Source organism: Mustela lutreola, chromosome 6 (assembly GCF_030435805.1).
Source record: "Mustela lutreola isolate mMusLut2 chromosome 6, mMusLut2.pri, whole genome shotgun sequence".
NCBI classification, from domain to species: Eukaryota; Metazoa; Chordata; class Mammalia; order Carnivora; family Mustelidae; genus Mustela; species Mustela lutreola.
In genome coordinates this window covers 93,530,866-93,553,458 of record NC_081295.1, presented here as the reverse complement: position 1 = coordinate 93,553,458, position 22,593 = coordinate 93,530,866, and the positions used below count along the sequence as shown (strand labels likewise).

Sequence of the window (22,593 nt, the reverse complement as noted above, 5' to 3'; positions counted from 1 at the left end):
AGATTAGGGCCTCATCCTGATGACCCCAATTAACTTTAATTTTCTTCTAAAGAGCCCTTTTACAAATATAGTCACGTATTGGGGGTTAGGCTTCAGTATGGAGGGGGGGACACAATTCAGTCCATGGCATTCTGCTCCTGGTCCCCAAAATCCATGGTCCTCTCACATGCAAACTACAGTCTCTCCAACCCAGTAGCTCCCAAAGGCTTAACTCATTTGAGCATCAAATCTAAAGTCGAAAATCCAAAGTCTCATCTAAATCAGATATGGGTGAGACTGGAACTTGAGTCATCTCGAGGCAGAATTCCTCACCAGCTGCGAGCTTGTGAAATTAGACAAGTTATGGGTTTTTAAAGTATGGTGGTAGGACAGGCATAGGTTAAACATTCCCATCTCAAAAGGGAGAAACCGGAAGAAAGACGATGGGTCCCAAGCAAGTCTAAAACATAACAAGGCAAACTCCATGAGATCTTAAGGCTCAAGAATGATCGTCTTTGGTTCTGCCCTGCAGGCATCAACCCCTCTGCGAGGCCTCGCCTATGGGGCTCTGTGCCCAGGTCTAGCCCTCTGAAGCCAAGGAGGAAGCAGCCCTGTCCTTGGGCCGGAGGTGGGACTGGCAGCCCTATGATCTTGGAATCATCTTTGAAGTCTTTCTTCCCTTTTATTGAAGGATAAAGCACGTTCATTCCATTCATGATTGTTTATATATTCTCTACAAAGCTTGGGGCGCCCTGGTGGCTCCAGTCATTAAGCCTTGCTTTTGACTCAGGCCATGATCCTAGGGTCCTGAGATCAAGCCCCACATTGGGCTCCCTGCTCAGTGGGGAACCTGCTTCTCCCTCTCCTACTCCCCTTGCTCGTGTTCCCTCCCCCTCTGTCTGTCTGTCCCTCTCTGTCAAATACATAAAATCTTAAAAACAAAACAAAACAAAAAACAAAGGTAGAAGCTTTCTTTCTAGCTGTCCTCTTCTCTTTGGGAGCTATCACTGAAATCACCTTTAACATCCACATTTCTACCAGGAGTCCTTTCTTGGCAGTCACACCTTTCCTACCATGCACCTTAAAACTTTTCCAGCCCTCATTCAGTACCCAGTTCCAAAGCCGCTTTCATCGTTTAAGGTATTTGTTACAGCAGCACTCCATTCTGAGTCCCTGAATCTGTAGTAGTCTGAGTGGGCTGCTGTAACAAAATACCATAGTCTGAGCAGCTTAAACAAGAGAGATGTATTTCTCTGCTTGCTGGAGGAAGTCCAAGACCAAGGTGTCAAGTCAGTTGGGTACCTGGTGCGGATTCCCTTCCTGCCTTGCAGACAGCTGCCTTCTTGTTGTGTTCTTCTATGATAGCTTCTCTGGGTGTGCGCTTACTCTACTCATAAAGCCAGGAATCCTATCAGATGGGGGCCCCACTCTTATGACTTCTTTTAACCTTGATTACCTCCTAAAGGCCCCCTCTCCAAATAGAGCGGAAGTGGGGTCTAGGGCTTAACATATGAATTTGGAGAACAGGGAGCCCCGTTTAGTCCCAGAGACTTCTTGCAGAACCCTATTGATAGCTGCTTCAGGCCACTTCCAGCCATATACCCCTCTCATCCTTAGCTGAGTTCTTGGGAATTGTGTTCAGATGTGTATGTCATATAGTACTCTGCTGCTTCAACAACATTCTCCACCTCTGGCTTTTACCAATCAACAGGATGCAGATTTTATGTCTGCAATGTACATGACAAGATGGCCTCACCCCTGCCTCTCTCCCATGCCTGGGTCTAGACTGCTGTAATTTTCTGAATATTCCTGGAGCTCTCCCTCTCCCAGGCATTTGCTCAAGATTTTCCTTCAGCCTAGAGTGTTCTCCACCTCTTCCCACTCTCCTTCCCCTGCCCTTTCCCTAAACGTATGCTGCCTCCTCACTCTCTATTCCCTAATACTGCCTGCTTCTAAATCATTTTCGGATTCTCCCCTCCATCTGGATCCCTGCCTCCTTTGAAACCCAGAGCACTGGGTGCTTATTCCTATCTTCTGATACTCACCTCATTCTCATTGCATCCCGGGTCTGCGTGTCCATGTGGTATCAAGGTGCCTCTCCTTTCCACCTGCTCATGAGTGAGTCTTTCTGTCCAACTTCAAATCATCTAAGGGATCTTTGCACACAGTAGGTTCTCAATACATAATATTAAAGGAGGCGTATGCAAGGTTAGATGGAATAGCCAAAAGTTAAAATAGTATCTTTGTTTTATAAATTCGTTCTCACTGTTTTCATGAGGAGTTACATAAACAGTGCTCATAAGATGGAATTTACAGCAGAAAATAGTTTACCTCCCTTGGATATCTTAAATAAATTATTCAGACCTGAGTGGTAACCAGCAGCCTTTCATTATCTACTGTAAAAATATTTCAGTGATTGATCTGATAATTATCAGGTGAAAAAAAAAATCCCATGTTAGTTTTATTAGCACCACACTCTAACCAACTGAGCCAACTGGCCAGCTCCCATGTTAGTTTTAGATAACCTTTGGTTTCATGTTGAAAGTATTACTGAAGCCATACCTGGGCTGAGCCTATAGAGCGCTAGCCCTGTCAGTGATGGGCATGATATTGTCCTGTGATTACTACAGGTTCCTGGTGGTCACATGGATGAATCCAGATCATTAGAATTCTGAGATCTTATTGGTGACTTATAAATTATAGTTTGTCATTAAAAATAATAAAGAGAGGGGCACCTGGGTGGTTCATTCGCCTGGGCTCAGGTCATGATTCCAGGGTCCTGGGATTAAGCCCAGCATAGAGCTCCCTGCTCACTGGGGAGTCTGTTTCTCCCTCTGCCTGCTACTTTCCCTGCTTATTCTCTCTCTGGCGTGTGCGTGTGTGGGTGTGCGTACACATGTGCTCTCTCTATCAAATGAATAAGATCTTTAAAAAAGAGAATAAAGAGAAGAGAAAAATAGCAGAGGCAGCCAGTTAATTCAGTTCACAAGACACTGAGTGTCTGTTGTATGCTGGGTATTGAGATTTAGGACTCTCTGTGTGTATGTGTGTGTAACATAATCCTTGCCACTGAGAAGCTATAGAGTAGGGTCATAATTGATCAAACTGTACCATAAGGTGTTGCTTATAGGAGAAGAAAGGAGAAGAATCATGGGTATACTTTAGGAATTTCCACATTAATGGGAGAAGACATAATGTATATGTGCCTTTAAATATGGTTTATAGCAACAGAATGCACGCATGCATGTAATCAAATTGTCCTAAAGCATGACGGCTGATTGTTCAGAACTTGAAGCCTAGGGAAATCATATTGTCATTTAAGCAAAAACCTCAGACTTGAAGCTTGATACTCTTAGGCAGCCCTGATGCTAGTCCTGTGAATACTTTCCTTCTCTCTGGGCTGCTAAAAGCCACATGTGGTAGTTCTACTCTGGATATAAACATCCATATCTGATTACATCAGAAGAATGGTCCTCCTGTACCTTCCTTCTCACATTGATTTGGGTAATTCATTTGGAAGAGTCCTCTGGATTCCTTCTTCTTTCAAGGAGGCCTGTGTGTCTTGGAGTGGGCTAACACGAGGTTAAGTTTTGATTTCCCCATTTATTTGAAAGATTCTAGTGATTCCCAGCTAGGTTTTTTAAATACAGCCCAGCATTTGCAGACTTCATTGGAAAGAAGGCAATTAAACAGTTACAGGACTTGGGGCGCCTGGGTGGTTCAGTGGGTTAAAGCCTCTGCCTTCAGCTCTGGTCATGATTCCAGGGTTCTGGGATGGAGCCCCACATCGGGCTCTCTGCTCAGCAGGGAGCCTGCTTTCTCCTCTTTCTCTACCTTTTTCTCTGCCTACTTGTGATCTCTGTCTGTCAAATAAATAAATAAAATCTTTTAAAAAAATAATTAAAAAAAGACAGTTACAGGACAGCTAGATTAGGGCTTTGATGGAGAAATACAGTATGACAGGGAATTCATCTTGGAGTTAAAATTTTTCAGTGGCCTGTTTGTTGCCTGGGTGAGTACGGGGGGCGGGGTGGGGGAGTGAGGAGAGGCAAGGATTAAACTAAGACAGGAGCTACAAAGGGACTATCTCTGGACTTGGTTAGTTGCTGTTGGGTATCTAAAATACAGCTATAGGTCACAGAATGTTGCTGTGAAAAGAAGGTGCCCATATATCCACTTTTAGAATTTATATGATGCTTTTATGTTAGGAGGCACCTACCACCTTTTAAAATGTAGGTTTCTACTGGGTTGTTTGGAATTTGAGAAGTATTTTCTTGGAGGAATGTCAGAAATTATGACCAGGTGCCCCAGGCTGGCTAGTCCAAAAGGCTATTGTGTGCATGATGTATTTGATAAAAAATACCAGATTTTTGTTTTTAGAAACTATCTATGTTGTGGCAGGAAAATGTTCAGAATTCCATGTTGGAATGCAAGTAAGAGAGTTTTTTTTTCCTCTAGCCTTCATGGGGACAAGATTTCCTTTTTCCCACCCCACCTGTTACTATGCAACATGAAGAGGAATTCTACCAGGTCCAGGGCCCAGGGACTTGGGATTGGTGCTCTAGTAGAGATAGAGGCTGGCTGGTGGGGAAAAGTATATATGATTATTGATTGTTGAAGGAGGTACTCAGCAGTATTTTAAGTTCTTTACGTGTATTATCTCATCAAATTATTGCAGCACACCCGGGAGATGCTACCATTGTGATTCCTGTAAGATGCTGGTGTGTTCCAGGACTCAGACCTTGGACTTCCTCTCTCTCTAAAACCCCTTGTCCAGTCCTATGGCTTTAAGTCTCATGTATGCTATCCCCCTCCCCACTGAATTCTAGACTCAGCACTAACTGCTCCTCACTGAGATGAATGATAGGAATCTTCTCCTTCAAAGTCCCAGTGTTAACTTCCACAGTCTTTTCCATCTTCATAAATCGCAGCTTCATGCTTCTAGATGCTAAGGTCAACACTGTGGCTTTATCCTTGAATCTTCCCCTGCTCCATATCTAGTCCATCAGCAAATAATGCTAGTGCATTAAAACTATCTGGAATCCTATTGCCTTTTGCTATTTCAACTACTACCTGTCTGGTGTCTACCACCATTATCTCCTGTCTGAATTCCTGGCAGTAGATTCCTAATTGTCCTTGCTCTCTTGGTCTACTCTCCAAAGAACAGCCAGAGAAATTATTTGTAAACATAAGTCGATTCATGAACCCCTTTATTCAAAATCCCTGGAGCACAAAGCCAAGTCCTCTCCAAGGACCTGTACTACCAAAAGTAGCACATGTCCTGGCCTCCTGCTTTTCCTCTGGGCTCATTTCCTGCCACCCTCCCTTGCTCACCATACTTCAGCTACAGAAGCCTCCCACCTGTTCCCTAAACACACCCAGTCCCCCAGCTGTGGGCCTTTTCCCCCCTCCCTGCTGGCCTCTTTTACCTGATTGGTCCTTCTTCTAGATACCAACAGGGCTCACCCACTTCCATCTTGTCAGAGACAGAGTCCTAACATCTCTCCGTAAAATATATGAAATAACAGGGGGCCTGTACTAATCTGCTATCCAGGTTTTAATAGACTGGGGGAGTCCTCTGAAAGGTATCTGTGTCTGATGGTGTGGAGGGTGACAGCACCAGGAAGGAGGGTAACGAAGACTGAGCTGTGCATGTTGCAGCCAAGCTTTACTCTCCCCATGTCCATGTCAAGGGCAAGTCATCTTTAAGTGATCATTACACTAGTTTTCTTTTCCCCTCATGTGATGTACTTCCTATGTCCTTTTAAAAATACCCATTCACTGGGTACATTTTTATTTTATATTATTTTTATCTTATTTTAAGAGAGAGAAAGAGAGCACACACACAGGTGTGCATGAACTGCAGGGGAGGGGTGGAGGGAAAGGGAGAGAGAGAATCTTAAGCAGGATTTGCACCCAGCAGGGAGCCCTGCACAGGCCCAATCCCATGACCCTGAGATCATGACCTGAGCCAAAATCGACAGTCAGATGCTTAACCGACTGAGCCACCCAGACATCCCCACTGAGTACATTTTTAGTGCTTTATGTTTAGTGTTTGAAGCAATTGCACATTAGAAGTAAAAAAAAAAAAAAAAAAAAAAAATCAAGGTTCTGTTTGGAAGAAGGGAAAACCCAGTTCTAAGAAATGGAGGAGATGAGAAAGTACATGAACTGGTGGAGAGAAGGAAAATGAAGGATTGTCTGGGTTGGTGGAACAAATATTTTTGGGCATCTGCTCTGTGACAGACACTGTCACCAAAAAGGCAAAACTATTAGGTAGCTATAAGAAGAGACAAACAGCAGCGGTTTCCCAAAAAGCCACACTAGCCTGAAATAATGTCTCTCATCTTTCCTACTTCCCCTGTACTGAGTTAGGCTGTAGGGATCCAGTGGGGTCTTTGACCATCTTAATAAGAAGCTTTGACATCTTAATGAGAAGCTTCGGATTTGTTGGCTGTTTCCCAGTTAAACATGTGGAGTGGTTCTGGGATTGGCTAGAAGAGCAGGAAGTTGAAGGGGCCCTAGTGTTCTACCCTGATATAGAGAGCTTCCAAAGCCATGCTGGAATGCTTGGCAGGCCCCTCAGACTGTTCTAGTTGTACTCGTCTGGAGTCTGCAGGCTACACTGGTGAATCTGCCATTTATTTTCCTGATGGCTGCCATGATGATTTCTGCTCATTAAAGGTACAAGGCTTTCCATCTGCTCTGTTGGACAAGTAGAGAGAAGATGTTCATCCTCCTCCCACTTCCTTTCTTATTTTCCTTTTTGTACTTTCAAGTTTTTATTTGAGTTCCAGTTAGTTCTCACTTCATTTCAAGCACGGCCTTTGGCATAGGGCCCCGTAGAGGTCTTACAGCGTAGAGCAAGATGGCCACCAGTTCTTAAAAGGTATGTCGAGTGATTAATCCACGACCTGTGTCTTCCACTGATTCAGTGTCTCTCCCTAAACCTTCTGCTGGTCTCCACCAGAGACCTTCTTGCCAATACAGGTTCTGTCCTGTATCCTCTGTGAGCCCGGCCCCCAACTGGTTGTTGGCAGAGTGAGAGATGGGGTGAGTTGGCACCTCAAAGTAACTGGCCCCAGTTGCAGCAGGCCAAAAAGGACTTTGATGAAGGTTTTGGTTTTTTGGTTTTTTTTTCCTAAGCTAGAATCTGGGTCAGCTCTGTCTTGTAAACAACACATGGCACCAGAAGTGGGGGACTAATTTTGGATCCTCCTGAATTGTGAGTTTCTGACAATGTGGAGGACACTGGCCAGCCTGTGTTGGCTTCTCCAGTTGGGGCCCTGGGTTGAACAGGCTGAGGGCAGGCCGCTGCATCTAGAAAGGAGAAGATATTCTCTGCTGTGCAATGCAGCGGTCCCGTCAGGACTAGCTCCTGTAGGAACCTAATAGATACTGCGCTTGTAAGCTTGAAAGAGGGAGAGGGGAGAGGGAAAAAGAATGAACATTTTCAACCAAAAAGGTATAAAAAGGGAAGGATTTTAAAAGTGACCCGAAGCTGTTAGGGCTGTGACTTACCTTCAGATCAGGACTGAATTGGTAAATGTGCCAGCAGTGAATGGTAAGGAAGGGACCGTGAGAACACACAACCTGAATTGAGCACGGCAGGAGACCATGAACACCTGAGACTCAGGAAGTCCCTCAGTTGAGAAAGTGGCAATCAAAGGTGAACAAAGCCCTGGAACATCTATTAGGGCAGGGAGGTAGGGGGAAGGGGGGGAGGGGCCGAATGATCGGGAGAATAGCATAGCCGCAGCTCTGGTGGAGGCTGGGGTGTTTCATTCCATTCGTCTTGCCAGCGAGACAGCGGATCAGGAGCCATGCTGGGTGCCAGGCATTACAGGAAGAAGCAAGCATGCTCAACATATGGGAGGAGATGTAAAAACGTCAATAAATGCGCTCCCTTTGCCAAATGTTGTAAATAACAATGCATGTGCAGAGAGGCAAACAGGGCAAGCTGAGAGGAGGCGCTGGGCAGCCCTCCCAGGGTGCTGGCTGGTGTTGGGGGGCCTCCAGCGGGCGGGGGAGAACTTCTCTGTGAAGTACCCCGGAGCCTGGTTGAGCACTGGTGGCACTTTTAGCTGAGTTGGAGAAGGGTGCTGAAGGGAAAGAGAATGACAAGTGACGCTTTTCAGTCTGCAGCAGGGAACATGTATTAGCAAGCTAAATACACGGGCTGAGAAATTCCAGCAAAGTCCTAATTCTTGCTCTTAAAGTTCTTTCAGACCCTGAGTCTAACACAAAGTGTGCCTTCCTTGGAAAGTAAGCAATTATCTGAGAACAGGTAAGCAGTTAGAGTTGCAACGAACTGTTAATAGGATTAATAAGCGCAGGCCGGTGGTCGTAGCAAATGCTGGCATTTCCTGAGTGATGATAGCGGCTGTCTCTGGCCTAGTTTCTTCACCAGCATGATCTCACTTGAACCCCTCAATAGCCTTCTCTCCCCCTCCCTGTCCCATCCCCCACCCCAAAGAGAGAGAGAGACAGACCAAGAAACAAACTCTTAGTTATAGAGAACAAACTGATGGTTAACCAGACAGGAGGTGGGTGGGCAGATGGGAGAAATAGGGGATGGGGATTATGGATTGCACTTACTATAATGCAAAAATAATTGAAAAAAAAAGAAACCTTTTTTTTTTTTTTGAAGATTTTATTTATTTATTTGACAGACAGAGATCACAAGTAGGCAGAGAGGCAGGCAGAGAGAGAGAGAGAGAGAGAGAGAGAGGAGGAAGCAGGCTCTCCACTGAGCAGAGATCCCGATGTGGGGCTTGATCCCAGGACCCTGAGATCATCACCTGAGCTGAAGGCAGAGGCTCAACCCACTGAGCCACCCAGGTGCCCCCAAAAAGGAGCTCTTAATAGTCTCGATTTACAGCTCTGGAAACTGAGGCTTCGTGAGGGAAACCAGCTTGCCTAAAATCACCAAGTAAAATGGCTGTGGAAGGAGGATTCAGACCGAGACCACAGAGCTCAGCCACCACCACCAGTCAGCAGTGGGTGGAGGGCTGGGGTTTGAACCGGGGTCTATCTGACTTCGGAGTTCTTGGATTTCTTACCATAGAAGCACAGCCTCTTCTAAAGACCTGAAAACAATAGAATACTCACCCAGAATTTGGGTATTTGGGAGCGGAGGAAGGATGGGTTTAGTCCCTATAATAACCCTATGAAGTTGGTGCTCTTATGGTCCCCGTACTGCATACACTGCCCAGAGATGTCCAGTAACATGCCCCAAGGTTACACAGTGAGAAAGTAGCAGTGCCAGGATTCAGACCTGACAGACCAACTCCAAAGCCCACCCTTTGCTTTCCTCTATAGTCCGTGTCTTTCTGTGTGAGGAGACTGATGACTCTAGGAAGGAGAAGATGACGTCATGTGAGAGACAGTTAAGGAGTTGCTCTGTTGAGGACTAAGGTGGCCAATACTAAAAACTGTTAATGTTTCTTGAGCCCTCACAGTGTGTCCCAGTCATTGTTCTAAATGCTTTATTTGTGTTAGCTAGGAAATCCTCAAACTGGCACCCTAATGGATACCATCGTGTTCCCCAGTGTTAAAGCAGAGTAATTCAACTAAGTAAATTTGAAGATCAAATTGGCTTTATTAAGCGATTCATGCATTGGGCAGCCTCCCATCTAACAAGTAGAGGAGAGCTCCAAAGAGTTGTGTTGTACAACATGGCGGGTATTTATGGGAAGGAGGGTAGGACAAGAAAGTTATTAGCCACAGGACGAATAGGATTGTTTCAGGCAAGATCACCTTCCTCTTCCTGGGTGGCCATATCTTCCATCGGGGTGGTGGGGTTTGGAGAGGGCCCATGGGACAGGTTACCATAGGTGCTGATCAGAAAATTCCTAAGTAACTGGTTAAAACCTCATGGGGGGAGGAGGTTGAAACTACAATTAGCTTAATATTAAGCCCACGTTTGTTGACTTGGCCTTGGTGTAAGGGATGCCAGTTTGGGCACCTTGGCTTTCTTTTTAATGCTTCTTTATGGATAAGGAAACTGAACCCAGAGACACGAAGTTACTTTCCAAGGACAGGCAGCTAGTATGTTCGGAAGCTGAGAGTCACGTTCAGAACTTGAAATCCATTCAGTTCGAGAAAGGCCACCTTCCAAGGATGGTGTCCTGTTTAGCAGCTCCTGGGGTCATCGAGGTGGGGGAGACCCAGCCACAGCCCCTGCCCTCAACAGTGAGGGGGGAGTAAGAAAAAGGACGTGTCTCGAGAGGTGGGACAGACACAAGACAAGGGGGTCTGTGAGGGATGATCTCATCTCGTGCACTGGGGCTCAGAGTGGGGTCTGAAGGCAACAGCCCCAGAAATGACTTCAGCATGAGTGGTGTGGTGCTGGGTGGGGCTGGGGGCGGGCAGGAGCAAAGCTGAGATGTGTGGAAAGCTCAAGGAAGTTGTTCAGGGCCACCCAGCAAAGGAGCCGTCAATAACTGATGCTGTTGAGGTCATTACTGATGGAGCTGGAACTTGGTGCCGAGACTAGGACTTTCCTTCTCTGTGCTAGGTAGAGAGTAGATACATTTGGACAGGAAGACTGTCGTCTTCTTGTGGGGGTCCTGGTTTGCTGGGCCAAAGAATGGTTTTTATTGAATTTGATAGATCTTAGGGAGTTATGGAAGGTTTTTAACGTGGAGGTGCCATGGACATTTAGCTGTATTTGAGGGGGAAAAAATAGCATATTGTGTGCTGGGCACAGAAATAAAGATATTTGTCTCTCTCTTTCTCATTCTTTGCCCTCTTGCATTAAAAAGAGCTTACAATCAAGCTGATTGTCCTCTGCTAATCTTATCAGAGAGAGTGCTACCTGTCTCCTTGGCCTCCTAATGAGTTCCGAGCAGCCTGTATCCCTCCTCCCGCCCCTCTCTGCTGCCTTCCAGTCTGCCTTTTCTTTCTCACTTAGAAGGTCTGCACAGCTCTGACCCTTCTTGGCTGGATTTTCTCGGAGGCAGGGTGCCCCATCTCTCCATCTCTGCTCTAGATCGTTCTCACTTTTTTCTCCCCAGTGCTCTGAAAGCAGAAGGCGAAAGATGACGGGATAAATCGGACTTCTTAGCTACCATAGCAACCTTCACCTGCTTTGCTGCTCACTTTTGAAGTGTTATCCTCCTGTGAAAAGTTATTTTGCATATAATTGCTAGGCTCATGGAGAGGCTTGGGGCTTTCTTTAAGCTTCTTCTGACAGCAATAATGAAAGGACTGTTTTCTGCCTCCACACGTGGCTCAAGAATACGTAGTCTGCGGTGGTGCACACACATTGTTGCTCGGATCCCCCTTCACTCTTCCTCTTCTTAAAAACAACAACAACAACAACAAACCACAGTGGCAAATACAAATACAAAGAAATGGTACATATGGTAAGAAATAGTAAATCTGTGGCTGCATCATGCGGGCTGATTTGACCTGTCATTTACAAATGCCTCAGGTTTAAATGTTTAAATCACGTTCGGTTGAAGTTAACCTATGAAATGTTTAGATGACTACCCAGTTACGAAGACTGTGCTTGGTCTCTTCACTTGATCCCAGGAACCTCTCTCTCCATCGCTTCCCGTTGTGTACTATGCTCCCGATGGCTGAACCATGTGCTCCCCACTATAGTTCCCTTGCCCTCTGGTTTGCAGTTGGGTTTGGCCAATGGAAGGTGCCAGCAGGTCATAGAAAGAGAGCAAGATGGGGATAGTGATCCCTCTGTTTCCCTCTTTGTGGTGCCACTGTGGACTGGCTCTACCCCTCAACCAAAGATGTGTCAGGGGTCGTCTGCTTGTGCTCCCTGGTGCTCCCGTTCCGAAAACCCCTCCCCGCTTTCCACCTCTTGAGGTCTAGGGATAGTGCTAACCCAGAGTTTTTAAATACCTTTTGTGGTTTCCTTATATCCTGCCTGCACTTCCGCAAACAGCTGCTTTATCAAACTCTTTTCGAATGATCCGAATTTGAGCAGGCCATCTGTTTCCTACTGGGACCTTGACTAATACAATGACCAAAGCTCTTCTCTTTTGGGTGGTTAGGTTCTAATTATTGCTTATTTTCTTTAATAAATCTATGGTTCATTGTAGGTCATTCTTTGTACAAATAGATCTTCCCGTCATTAAGAACAGCCGCCTCAATCCTCCAACCTTACATAAAAGGTGGTGATTTCTCTACTTCGCTCTTCTCCTGCAACAAGCCTCTTTGAAACCCATTTTCTCGATGATCTCAGTGTTGTGGGAGTGGAATAAAAATGCCTTATCTCCTTATTCCATCTGACCCTGAGTAAATCTGAGATTCTTCTTTCCCTTTTTATTTTGTTCATTGGAATAATATCCAGGATGTGCACATCTTCCTGGCAGACCACAGGCATTAAAACCCTGGCATGCACATTATTCTGGTCAAGTCTGTACACCCATTACTCCTGTAGAATCCAGTACAAAAGGAGATGATGGAAACAACTCCCCCTCCTCTCCAGTTTCATGAAGATTCATAAGAAGCTGCTTCCTAGGGGAATTGAGTTAATTGAATTATTTTCCTGTGGGAGCTTAAGGTAGAACAGCGGTGCCAGAACATGTCCTAGAGGGAGCCATGACTGAGGAATGTGGATAATTTCCTTTGAAAACCATGAGTGGAAACTGCATGTTCCTGATTCTTTCAGGACTGATCCCAAATGGTATCAAGAATAGCATGAAGTTCATGCAACTCAGCAGGTATGAAAATTCTGTTGCTGAATTAAATAGGTCCCATTATATTTCAGAAAGTGCTCTAATGGATTTCTATGGAGCGGGGCCTAAGAATATCATGTCTCTCCTTTGTATGTCAGGATGGCTGGGATGGTGTGTTGTTACTAATATTATACTTCAGTCTCCCTTTAAGATGGGCAAAAATGAACAAAAGGCCTGGTGTATCCCTAAGAGGGTCTAGATATTAAAATACCAAAACGGCATTGAAAAGACTTTACCCATTTGGCCAGGCCAAAAATGATAGCTGAGGATACGATTTAATTTAAAATGATTATTGTTTTTCATATAAAACTTTTTTTCTAATAAGCTTGTTTTTGTCCGGCTATCGTCAAAGAATCAATTTTAGAGCTGAAGGGATTTTAAACACTGGAAAACGTTGAGTCTTCTATTCTTTAAAAATTTGAACTGGATTCATTTAACCTTATAGTCAACTTAAAAAAGAGTGGCTGTAGACATTTCTTCTCTATTAACACAACATTGGATTCTTAGTTGTTATCCTTAGTCCACTGGGCATTGTCATTCTTCAAGTCCTCCCAACCAACAAAACTCCCATAATCCTTTGACTTGTTTTTCAATCAAAATTGAACTGAAAGTCAAAGTGAATTATTCATTAATCATTTCCAGCTCTTCTCTTTCCTTATTTATCCTGCTCAGCTGGCCATAACATGGTATTGAGGCATTTCTTCCCCCTGTTTATTGCTCTTATTGCAAAAAGTCTTACATTCCTGTTCTTCATGTAAAAAACAGACAAGTTAAATCTTTAACATTCTTTTGTCTAAGGAAAAATAAACCCAATGTAAGTTGCTTTTTTTTTTTTTAAGTCTAGCTCATTTTTTTCCCCTTTGTGGGTCATTATTTACTATCTAAATAATTCTCATTTTCTGGTTTGAATAACCTGGAAAATAAAAAACGTAGGCAGATATGAGAATCTAATTAAAGGTTTTAACACCGGAGAAAACTTTTGTTAAAGGTTATAAATTTCCCTTTCTTGAGCATCGTTAAACCCAGAGATAAACAGTTTCCTCTTCTGTGTATTTTCTTCTAATCGTGAAAAGATAAAAATTTCCAGGTGAGAAGAGACCATACCAGAAATGCAGCCAGCCAGCCAGCCCCCTGGTCTTAAGATTCCCTCTGACATCCCACCGGATGTTTGTCCCTTGCTCTGTGGAACTGACTCATTGGCTGTCACTCATAAAAGTTACTCACTAAGACACGAGGCAGGACTTTTCGGTTTCAGCCTGAATTGTTGAAAGATCCATGGCACCTTTCATGAAGATGAATTCTTTCTCTGTTTCTCTCTGCTTTGACTTCTTTCTTAGCACCTTACACTAAAATTCTTTTTCCTCTTTCAGAAGTTGATGGCAACTGTGACTTCACTCAAGACTCCTTTTCCTATGCTTCACGAGGCTATGTCTTCCCATGGCCCTGTTTTTCAGATGACATGACTTTTGGCCCTTGGATGACTCTAAATAATGTCCTGAGAAAGACTTCTAGTTTTTCTGTAATGAGTGGTACTCAGAATTGGCTGTGATGTTCTCTTCATGTTGAAAGGACTCAAGATGAGATTATTATCACCCTAGCCCTTCCAAGGGCTGATTTTACTTGATAGTGAAGCTAGCATGAATATGAGCATCTCCATGGAGGTTTAAAATCTGGTTTTGTTTTTGTTTTTTTATGAGGTTTTTTTTTTTTTTTTTTTTTGTCTTGGTTCTCTGCTGTTCTCATGGGATTATTTGGAATTACCTCTCCTTTTATATCCAGACTTATATAAGACTTTTTTTTTTTTTAAGATTTTATTTATTAGAAAGAGAGAGCATGCAGAAGCAAGGGGAGGGGCAGAGGGAGAGGGAGAGCAGGCTCCCCAATGAGCAGGGAGCCTGACATGGGGCGCGATCATGACCTGAGATGAAAGCAGCCACTCAACTGATTGAGCCACTCAGGCACCCCGAGACTTATATAAGACTTTCTAGACCAGAAATCCTATGAGCAAATGCATGGCTCTCCATTTGCATGAGATATGCCCTATTCCCAGAAAGGTGGGGTTTTTCTGGAATTCTGAATTCAGAAATCTGACTCTCATGCATGTTGATAACACTGTGACAGTAATGATATCCGACAGAGTCAGCTGCCTTTATGAAGTCCCTTCTCCTGGGTTCAGGTGTACCAAGTAAGTGTTTGCATGGAATGAAAAGTCGGAGTTTTGGAAAGCTTCATTCCTTGTGTAGAAACCCGGCAATAAATTATTCTTGTTTATTTTTTAATTTTTTTAAAAGATTTTATTTATTTATTTGACAGAGAGAAATCACAAGTAGATGGAGAGGCAGGCAGAGAGAGAGAGAGAAGGAAGCAGGCTCCCTGCCGAGCAGAGAGCCTGATGCGGGACTCGATCCCAGGACCCTGAGATCATGACCTGAGCTGAAGGCAGCGGCTTAACCCACTGAGCCACCCAGGCGCCCCAATTATTCTTGTTTATTGAGGGAAAATTTATTCCCTTATTTGCACAACAAACATTTATTTATTTGCTAAATCTTTGATACTGAATGAGCATCTTTAAGTTTCAGGGGACTACTCTTCATAGAAGGAGCTGTACCGTCTTCATTTCAAGTCTTTAAATATTTAATTAATAAGTGCTATAAGGTTATCTGAGGATCTCGGATAAAATCATTTTCACATTGTAGCGAAATAGTGAAATAGTTGAAAATCTTCCTGTCTTCATGCTTCCTCCTTCATTAAAATGAGTCAAATTCAAGCATTTATTATTCTCATTGCTACTAACTCTCGGGATTATAACCGTTATTGTGCTGTTGGTGGTGTTTGGGTGGGGGCAGCATTGCTTTTTTTCTATTTTCATTGCTCTCTCTTGTATTATGGTTATTATTCCCTTCTTCTGGAGTCACCAGCCACACTGAAACCAAATATTGGAGCAGCATCTCTACTGGTTTCTCATTTTAATGATATGGGCTTAGCCCTCATAGACATTCATGTGTCCCTACACTTAACAGTAGTGGATGGCAGGCACCTCAGTAGGGCCAGGTTCCTCTGCCATTGCCTTGCTCTGGATGAGCTGAGAAGGAGTAATAAATAGCTTTAATTCACGTATTATTTTGGAGGTTTTGAAAGACGTTCATGTGCTTCATCTCATTGGACGTTCACGGTAGACTGTAAAATAGACAAAGTCACATTCTTTCTCCATTTTGCTGATGTGAAAACCACAGTCTGGAAAGCACGTGACATTGAGAAGGGGTGGAACCCAAGTGTGCCCCTTCCAGCATGTTATAAAGATGTGTCTTCTCTGCATGTGAAGAAGTTTTCAGGTTCTTCCAGGAGACCATTTGTATTTTAATAGTGGATAGTGGGTTTCCAGATGCACATGATGATGGAAATTTATGCTTTCTAAATGTCAAATAACAGAAGAATGGTTAAGTAAATTATGACCGATCTGTACACTGGGATACTATGTGTCCATTAAAATTAGTGTTTTCAAAGAATATATAATGTTACAGGGAATTGCTCTTGATTATATCAATGTTTTGAAAAAGAAGTGGGATACGAAATAGCAGGATCCCAATTTGTTTAGAAATTACACGTGTGAAAAAGCACTAGAACTAAATGTACCAAACTTTTAATACAGTATTCTCTAGATAGTAGGGTTATGGTTTGCCTTTATTTTCTTTGTAAAGTACCTTTCTGAATTTTTCAGTTTTTTTTCTTCAGTGAACTTGTATAACTAAAAATATATATATTATTTTAATTATTCCCTGCACTTTTTTCATTTTAGCTAGAGGAATCCTTTGAGTGGTTCTTGCTATCTTCCATTTATAAAATTCCATCTTATAAATCTAACCTTAACATGGAAGTCAGCAGGTTGTTTTCAGTGTTAGTGGATACATGTGAAGTAAATATTATTTGTTTATATATTTGTCTGTTATTTTTTGAAGATGACTCCTTTTTACATGATTCCTTAATTCCATCAAACATTCTTTTGAGGCCTTTCTAGATGAACCAGGCTGAAGATACACGGATGAAGACTGGTCAGTCTCTCTTCTCAAGAGGCTCCCAGTCTGGTTTGAGATGTGGGCTAGTAAAGCAGTAAGCAGGTGCAGGGTGACCCCTGGGAGAGGGCTGTGCGGGGTGCTCAGCGTGTGCAGAGGAAGGAAGTCATGTTCACAGACCATGGGGGAGGTTGGGAAACCCTCCCACAGAGGTGTCTGGAGGGAAAGCAGTTCTTTTTGGATGACCAACCTCAGGTTTAGAAATGGGGATGATACATGTAAAGCTTCTTATGCTATGCAGACAGCTGTTGCTTTGAAGTTGTATTACAATAGTTCAGGGTTTTGAAATGAGTTTAAAGATAAACTAGTTCTTTTGGGCTGTATCAGACCTTGACATTTCTTTTTAGGAGTTCTTTTGGTGTTGAGAGCTTCCCTTTATTTCTTGCGTTTGCTTAAGGTTAGTGGTAATACCAAAGAATAACGGTCTTGCCCTGAGATTATCGTGATGTCGTGTTTTTACCCTATTTTATATTACTTATCCTTTTATGTAGTGGTGAATGCTGATGTTGATCAGTTTTTCCATTTCTCTTTCATTGCCCTGCCTCTTCCTCCTCTGCAGAGGAAGGGAGGCAGAGAGATGTTTTTGTTCTCCTTTTATAAAGATAAACTGAGTCATCGAATGATTGATGGACTCTCCAGGTTACTACTGACTCAGTAATGGGACTCGAAAGAGAAATCAGGGTTCCTTTGTTCAAAGCTCTGACTTCTAAAATATTTCTCCATATAAGTAGAATAGGTTGTTTGCCAAAAATGCATTCACCTTTTAAATCTTTACTGAAAGTAATGAGCTTAAAATAAAGTCTCTTGAAGATAATCGTATTGTTACAGCTTAGAACAGAAGTTAAGGCTATTTGAGTAGATTAAAATGAGCCCCGAGTAAGGCTTAATATTCCATCTATTTAATTAATTTGTTCAGCAATGGATTTTTATTTCTTTCAGAAAAAGAGTAATCGAAACTCGGAAAACATTTTGGGATCAATTTTGATTAATTAAAAAATTTTAAATTACAGGGATGGGATTAAAAATAGAATCAGGGGACACCTGGGTGACTCAGCTAGTTAAGCCACTGCCTTCTGCTCAGGTCATGATCCCGGGGTCCTGGGATCCAGTCCCGCATGGCGCTCTCTGCTCAGCAGAGAGCCTGCTTCCTCCTCTCTCTGCCGGCTTCTCTGCCTGCTTGTGATCTCTGTCTGTCAAGTAAATTAAATAAATAAGTATTGACACATAATAGCTATACTTCATGCTACTGGATGATTCTGACTTCATTATTAAGAGGTTTCCTATAATCCACTGATGAAAATAATACTATTTTAATGCTTTTAGTAATTATTCTTAGTATTAAAGTAATTATTACTCTAATAAGAAATGATGGTTATTATGCATATTATAGTAAATATTTGAAGCAGCAGTATAAATATTAATATGAAGGAAAACAAATACATATATAAGTACTGTGTAATTACAAATATTCATATATCTTGGATTAATTATAGAATAAAACAAAGCTTGAAAGCTGTACTATAGTTTTATTTAAAATAAATTGGGGCACCTGGGTGGCTCAGTTGATTAATCATCAACTGCCTTCAGCTCAGGTCATGATCCCAGGGTACTGGGATCAAGCCCCGCATCAGGCTGCCGGCTAAGTGGAGAGCCTGCTTCTCCCTCTCCCTCTGCAGTTTTTCCTGCTTGTGCTCTGTCAAATAAATAAGTAAAATCCTAAAATAAAATAAAATAAAATAAATACTTTGTTGGGGCACCTGGATGGCTCAGTCGGTTAAGCATCTGCCTTCTGCTCAGGTCATGATTCCAGGGTCGTGGGATTGAGCCCCACATCGGGCTTCTGAGGGGAACCTGCTTCTCCCTCTGCCTGCAGCTCCTGCTGCTTGTGCTCTCTCTCTCTGTCAAATAAATAAATAAAATCTTAAAAAAAAAAAGTTTGTTGACTTAAATACAGCAAATGTATTAATTAGAGTTTTAAGAACTTTGAAATATAGGAATGGTTCTACTGGATGTTATATGGAATAAGAGTTTGTATTTACCACAGTTACATTGATCTGCTTTTAGAGTTATACCTCAACTTTTTAAATTTTTGGCTTTTGTCCTAGCCAGCCCCAAGATTTTATATGTAATGCATTATTTATATTGCCATCAAGTGATGCTGATCAGGTTCCCACTTGGGCTTTGTTTCTAGGAAAAATAGAAACAAAAACATAACCTCATCACCTGATTGATACATTCAGAGCTCAAGAGAAATATACACGGGAACCCCTACTGGTCTGGGGATCAGAATTTGTGTCCAGCAAATGTCATGAGGGCAGAGGGATATTCTGTGGGTCCCACCCGTCTGTCCTGTACTTGGCCATGCTGGGGCTGGGGAAAGGGAACTTACTGAAGATGGCCCAGCAGCCACATTAGAGGTGTCTGTCGGCCTTACTTGCATGCTCATGGACAAATTATTTCACCTTCAGCGCTTCAAATTACTGAACATGACAGGCATGAAAATGGATACTAAGGAAAAATGTAGCTACTGTCCTCAAAATATGTGGGGAGGCTGATAAAATCTATTACAAGGTGTCAATATAAAAAAATATGAGAAACCTCTCCAACTGGTTGCAGCTGGGTAGAATTTTGAAATGTTGGAGTTAGGAAATAATAAAATGATTGAACATAGCTAGGTAAGATGAATACTAGAAAGTTCTGTGATGGGGGCTATGAGGAAAGGGAATCTGTATCTAGATCCTATGGGTTAACCATAATAGTACTTATTTTCAAAATCCAGGATTCACAAATTACTTAGAGTAATGATCCCAGGCAGAAGGTAGGGGTGAGTGTGTGTGTGTGTGTGTGTGCATGCACACGTGTGTGTGTGTCTTTTTATGGATATTCCATTAACTGCTAGAGTTACCACAGCCAGGATTCGGGTGGTGATGAAGTAGATTGTTCTTCCTTAAATACGAACTTGCACTAATTTTGACTTGTTCCATTTCCATGGTACAGGAAAGTGAGTTCTGGTGCCAGATTCCCTGGGTTTGAATTCCAGTCCTGCTGTTTTATCACTGATGTAGTAAAAGTTACTTCCTTACTTTGTTCTTCAGTTTTTCCATCCGTAAAATGGGGATAACATTGGTACCAATCTCATAGACTGTTGTGAAGATTTAATAGGTTAGTTGATGTGTGTCAATCATTTAAAATAGTTCCTGGAACTCAGTAAAAGATAGGCATCAGTAGTATTGGTGGCAGGGGCGGTGGTATTACAGAATTCATTATCTAACTTGTCAAAGCCCTCCCTGTTTCTATATGATTTTCATACGGTCGCGAAGGCCGGGAGAGGTTTCATCTTTTCCAGGTCCTATATCTAGTAAGCGCTGGGCAGCTGGGCTACAGTGCCCAACCTCCAATTTATAACTTGGTTAAGTGGGGTTTTTTGATTATAGAGCTGACTGGGTTGTTGCCTGGCGGCAGAGCTGGATGGAAAATAGTGACTCAAGAGACCAAGGTGGGTAACGTGAACTTTCTGGGTCTTCCTCCTCCTCCTAGTCCCTGCTTCTCATCACACTCCCCTGCTCTGCCCCACACAATCTAGAACCATGGGCTTAGAACCAAGTGTGAAGGAATCAGTGTCTGTCTCTAATGTATGTCCATCTTTGTGTCCTCAGGAATGAGGGGAGAATCCTACTTCATTGGAATGAGGAGCCTGGGGCAGCAGGGGCACATCCCAGAGGATGGAGGACTTCTCTTGCTCTGCTGCATAGACAGAGACTGGGCTGTAACTCGGTGTTTCGCAGAGGAAGCCTTTCAAGCAATCACTGACTTCAACGACCTCCCCAACTCACTGTTTGCGTGCAATGTTCACCAGTCAGTGTTTGAAGGAGAAGAGAGCAAGGTAATGAGCCTTTTCTACTCGGGAATCATGGGGGAGATGTGGCATTATCCCAGAGTATTTCCATGGCTTATTTGTGATTGATGGTTTGAAGTTTTGGAAAATGTGTGGTTGTCTCTGTTCTTGGCATGCAGAGCAGGAGGAGAAAAGCCTATTCTGTTATCAACAAACTGTGACAAGATTGTGGATGTTAAATCAGCTCTCATCCTCGGAGACTCACAGGCCTATCTAACAGAGCAAATGGTGTTAGGAATAGCGATTGCAGGAGATAGCCCTTGGGCTAGGAAAGAGACGTTGCTTAAAAAAAGTTTTATTTTTTCCTATTCTGCCAAATGGCACAAGCTCTCTTGTACCCCTAACTCTGCTGCAGTTAGTGAATGTTCCAAGCCTAGCTGTGAGCTGAGTCCCGCAGGTGTTATGAGAAAGGTCTGGTCGTCTGAGTCTTGCTTTGCTCAGTAGTATCACACAGGGTGGAATTGTTAAGTGTGTGGTAAGAATTTGAGGAAAAATGGTTGATTTGAAGTGATTGGGGAATGAGGTTGTCTGTATACAAGTATTTTCCAGAGAATGGAGCTTCCCATGTTAAGAAACAAACCTGATTCAGTGTAAGTATTCTTGGAAATTGGAATTAAGTATTCTGCTTGGAGATCTTTTTAAAGCTCATTTTAGATTTCTCTGATCTTTTTAGTGGGGTGTCTGAATAGATCAAACCTTTCCTGTCAATGTAGATTTCTTTATTTTTAAATGCAGATTTCTAATTGTAAACATGTACTATAATAGTATGTTATAAAACCTGGGCTACACTTCCTGGGTGGAAGGGCCTTTTTTCCTAAACTGAATTATAAGCCTCTGTGTGAGATATAAGAGTAGGAGTTATGATTGCCGTTTCACAAACTTGGGCTGATTTTGCCAATTGCTGAACTCCAAACTCTTTTGCCTGAAAACAATTACTGGAAGTCTTTCTTTTTTTTTTTTAATTGGATTTTATTGGTTTTGTAAACAATTCTGATAGCCTGGAGGATTAGGAATTATAAAGATAGTTTTATATTGATATTACTTTGGAGTTGAACATCGACATGATAGGCTAAAAATAGCTTGAAATCCGAGGCCTTTAATGTGATTAGAACCTCCAGTGTTGTAATCCCTTGACTCTTTGAAGAAAGAAAATTGCATGTGATCTCTTTGAAAGAAACTAGGAATTTTGCTCTTGGATTATAAACAGTTTATAACACAGATTAGATTTTACTCAGACCCACTAATTTCCCCCCTGAAATCTGCCTGACATTAACTATGAAACAAGATGTTTTCTCATTCTGTCATCTGTTTATCTAAATGAATCAACAATTAGAAGGATTTTCCTTAGAGACCAAAAGAGGATTTTGATTCTTTCCTGATTAAATACTTCCTGGTAGATTGAAACAGTAGGACCTAGGAAGGAACTTATTCCATTCTGGAGTGCTGCTCAAGCATGACTGATCTCCTGATCCAGGATTGGTTATATAGGAAGACAGAAGCCTGGGCAGAGTTCCCACATCTGTTGTGATGCTCTGATCTGTGACTGAATCATGGATTACAAAATACTCTCTTTTAATTTGTATACAAAGTTGGTACATTGCAGCTTGACCAAAAGTATTTGGTTTTTAAATGACCTCGATAAAATATTGAGTTGATATCAACAAGATGTAGTTCAGCAGAGCCAGTTTCAAATTATTTAGACCACATTTTTGTAGTCAAGGAGGTGAATTTTATACTTGGCCAAAGTCTACATAATTGGACTTATTAAATCAGATAGAAATTCTTCTACTTTGGGGTGGTTTTATAGCCCCCACTTCAGCAAAGTCTACAGGATATCAAATAATCTGATCTAGATTCAGTTTTGATTTAAGTAGACTAATTATGTATCCATGGTTACGGACGACAAAGCAAGATGATCAGATACCAAATGAGTTGACAGTAGCAA

General features: G+C 42.5%; 1 protein-coding gene across 2 annotated transcripts in view; it reads left to right on the top strand.

The window, feature by feature from the left end:
* Positions 1–22,593, top strand: part of RCAN2 (regulator of calcineurin 2) — a 270,185-nt gene that overhangs the window by 20,269 nt on the left and 227,323 nt on the right. For both annotated transcript variants that reach the window (XM_059178157.1, XM_059178156.1), the window contains one exon: positions 20,410–20,636. In XM_059178157.1, the coding sequence (XP_059034140.1) occupies positions 20,412–20,636 (225 nt within the window). In that variant the 5' untranslated portion in view covers positions 20,410–20,411. The remainder of the gene's footprint in view (positions 1–20,409; positions 20,637–22,593) is intronic.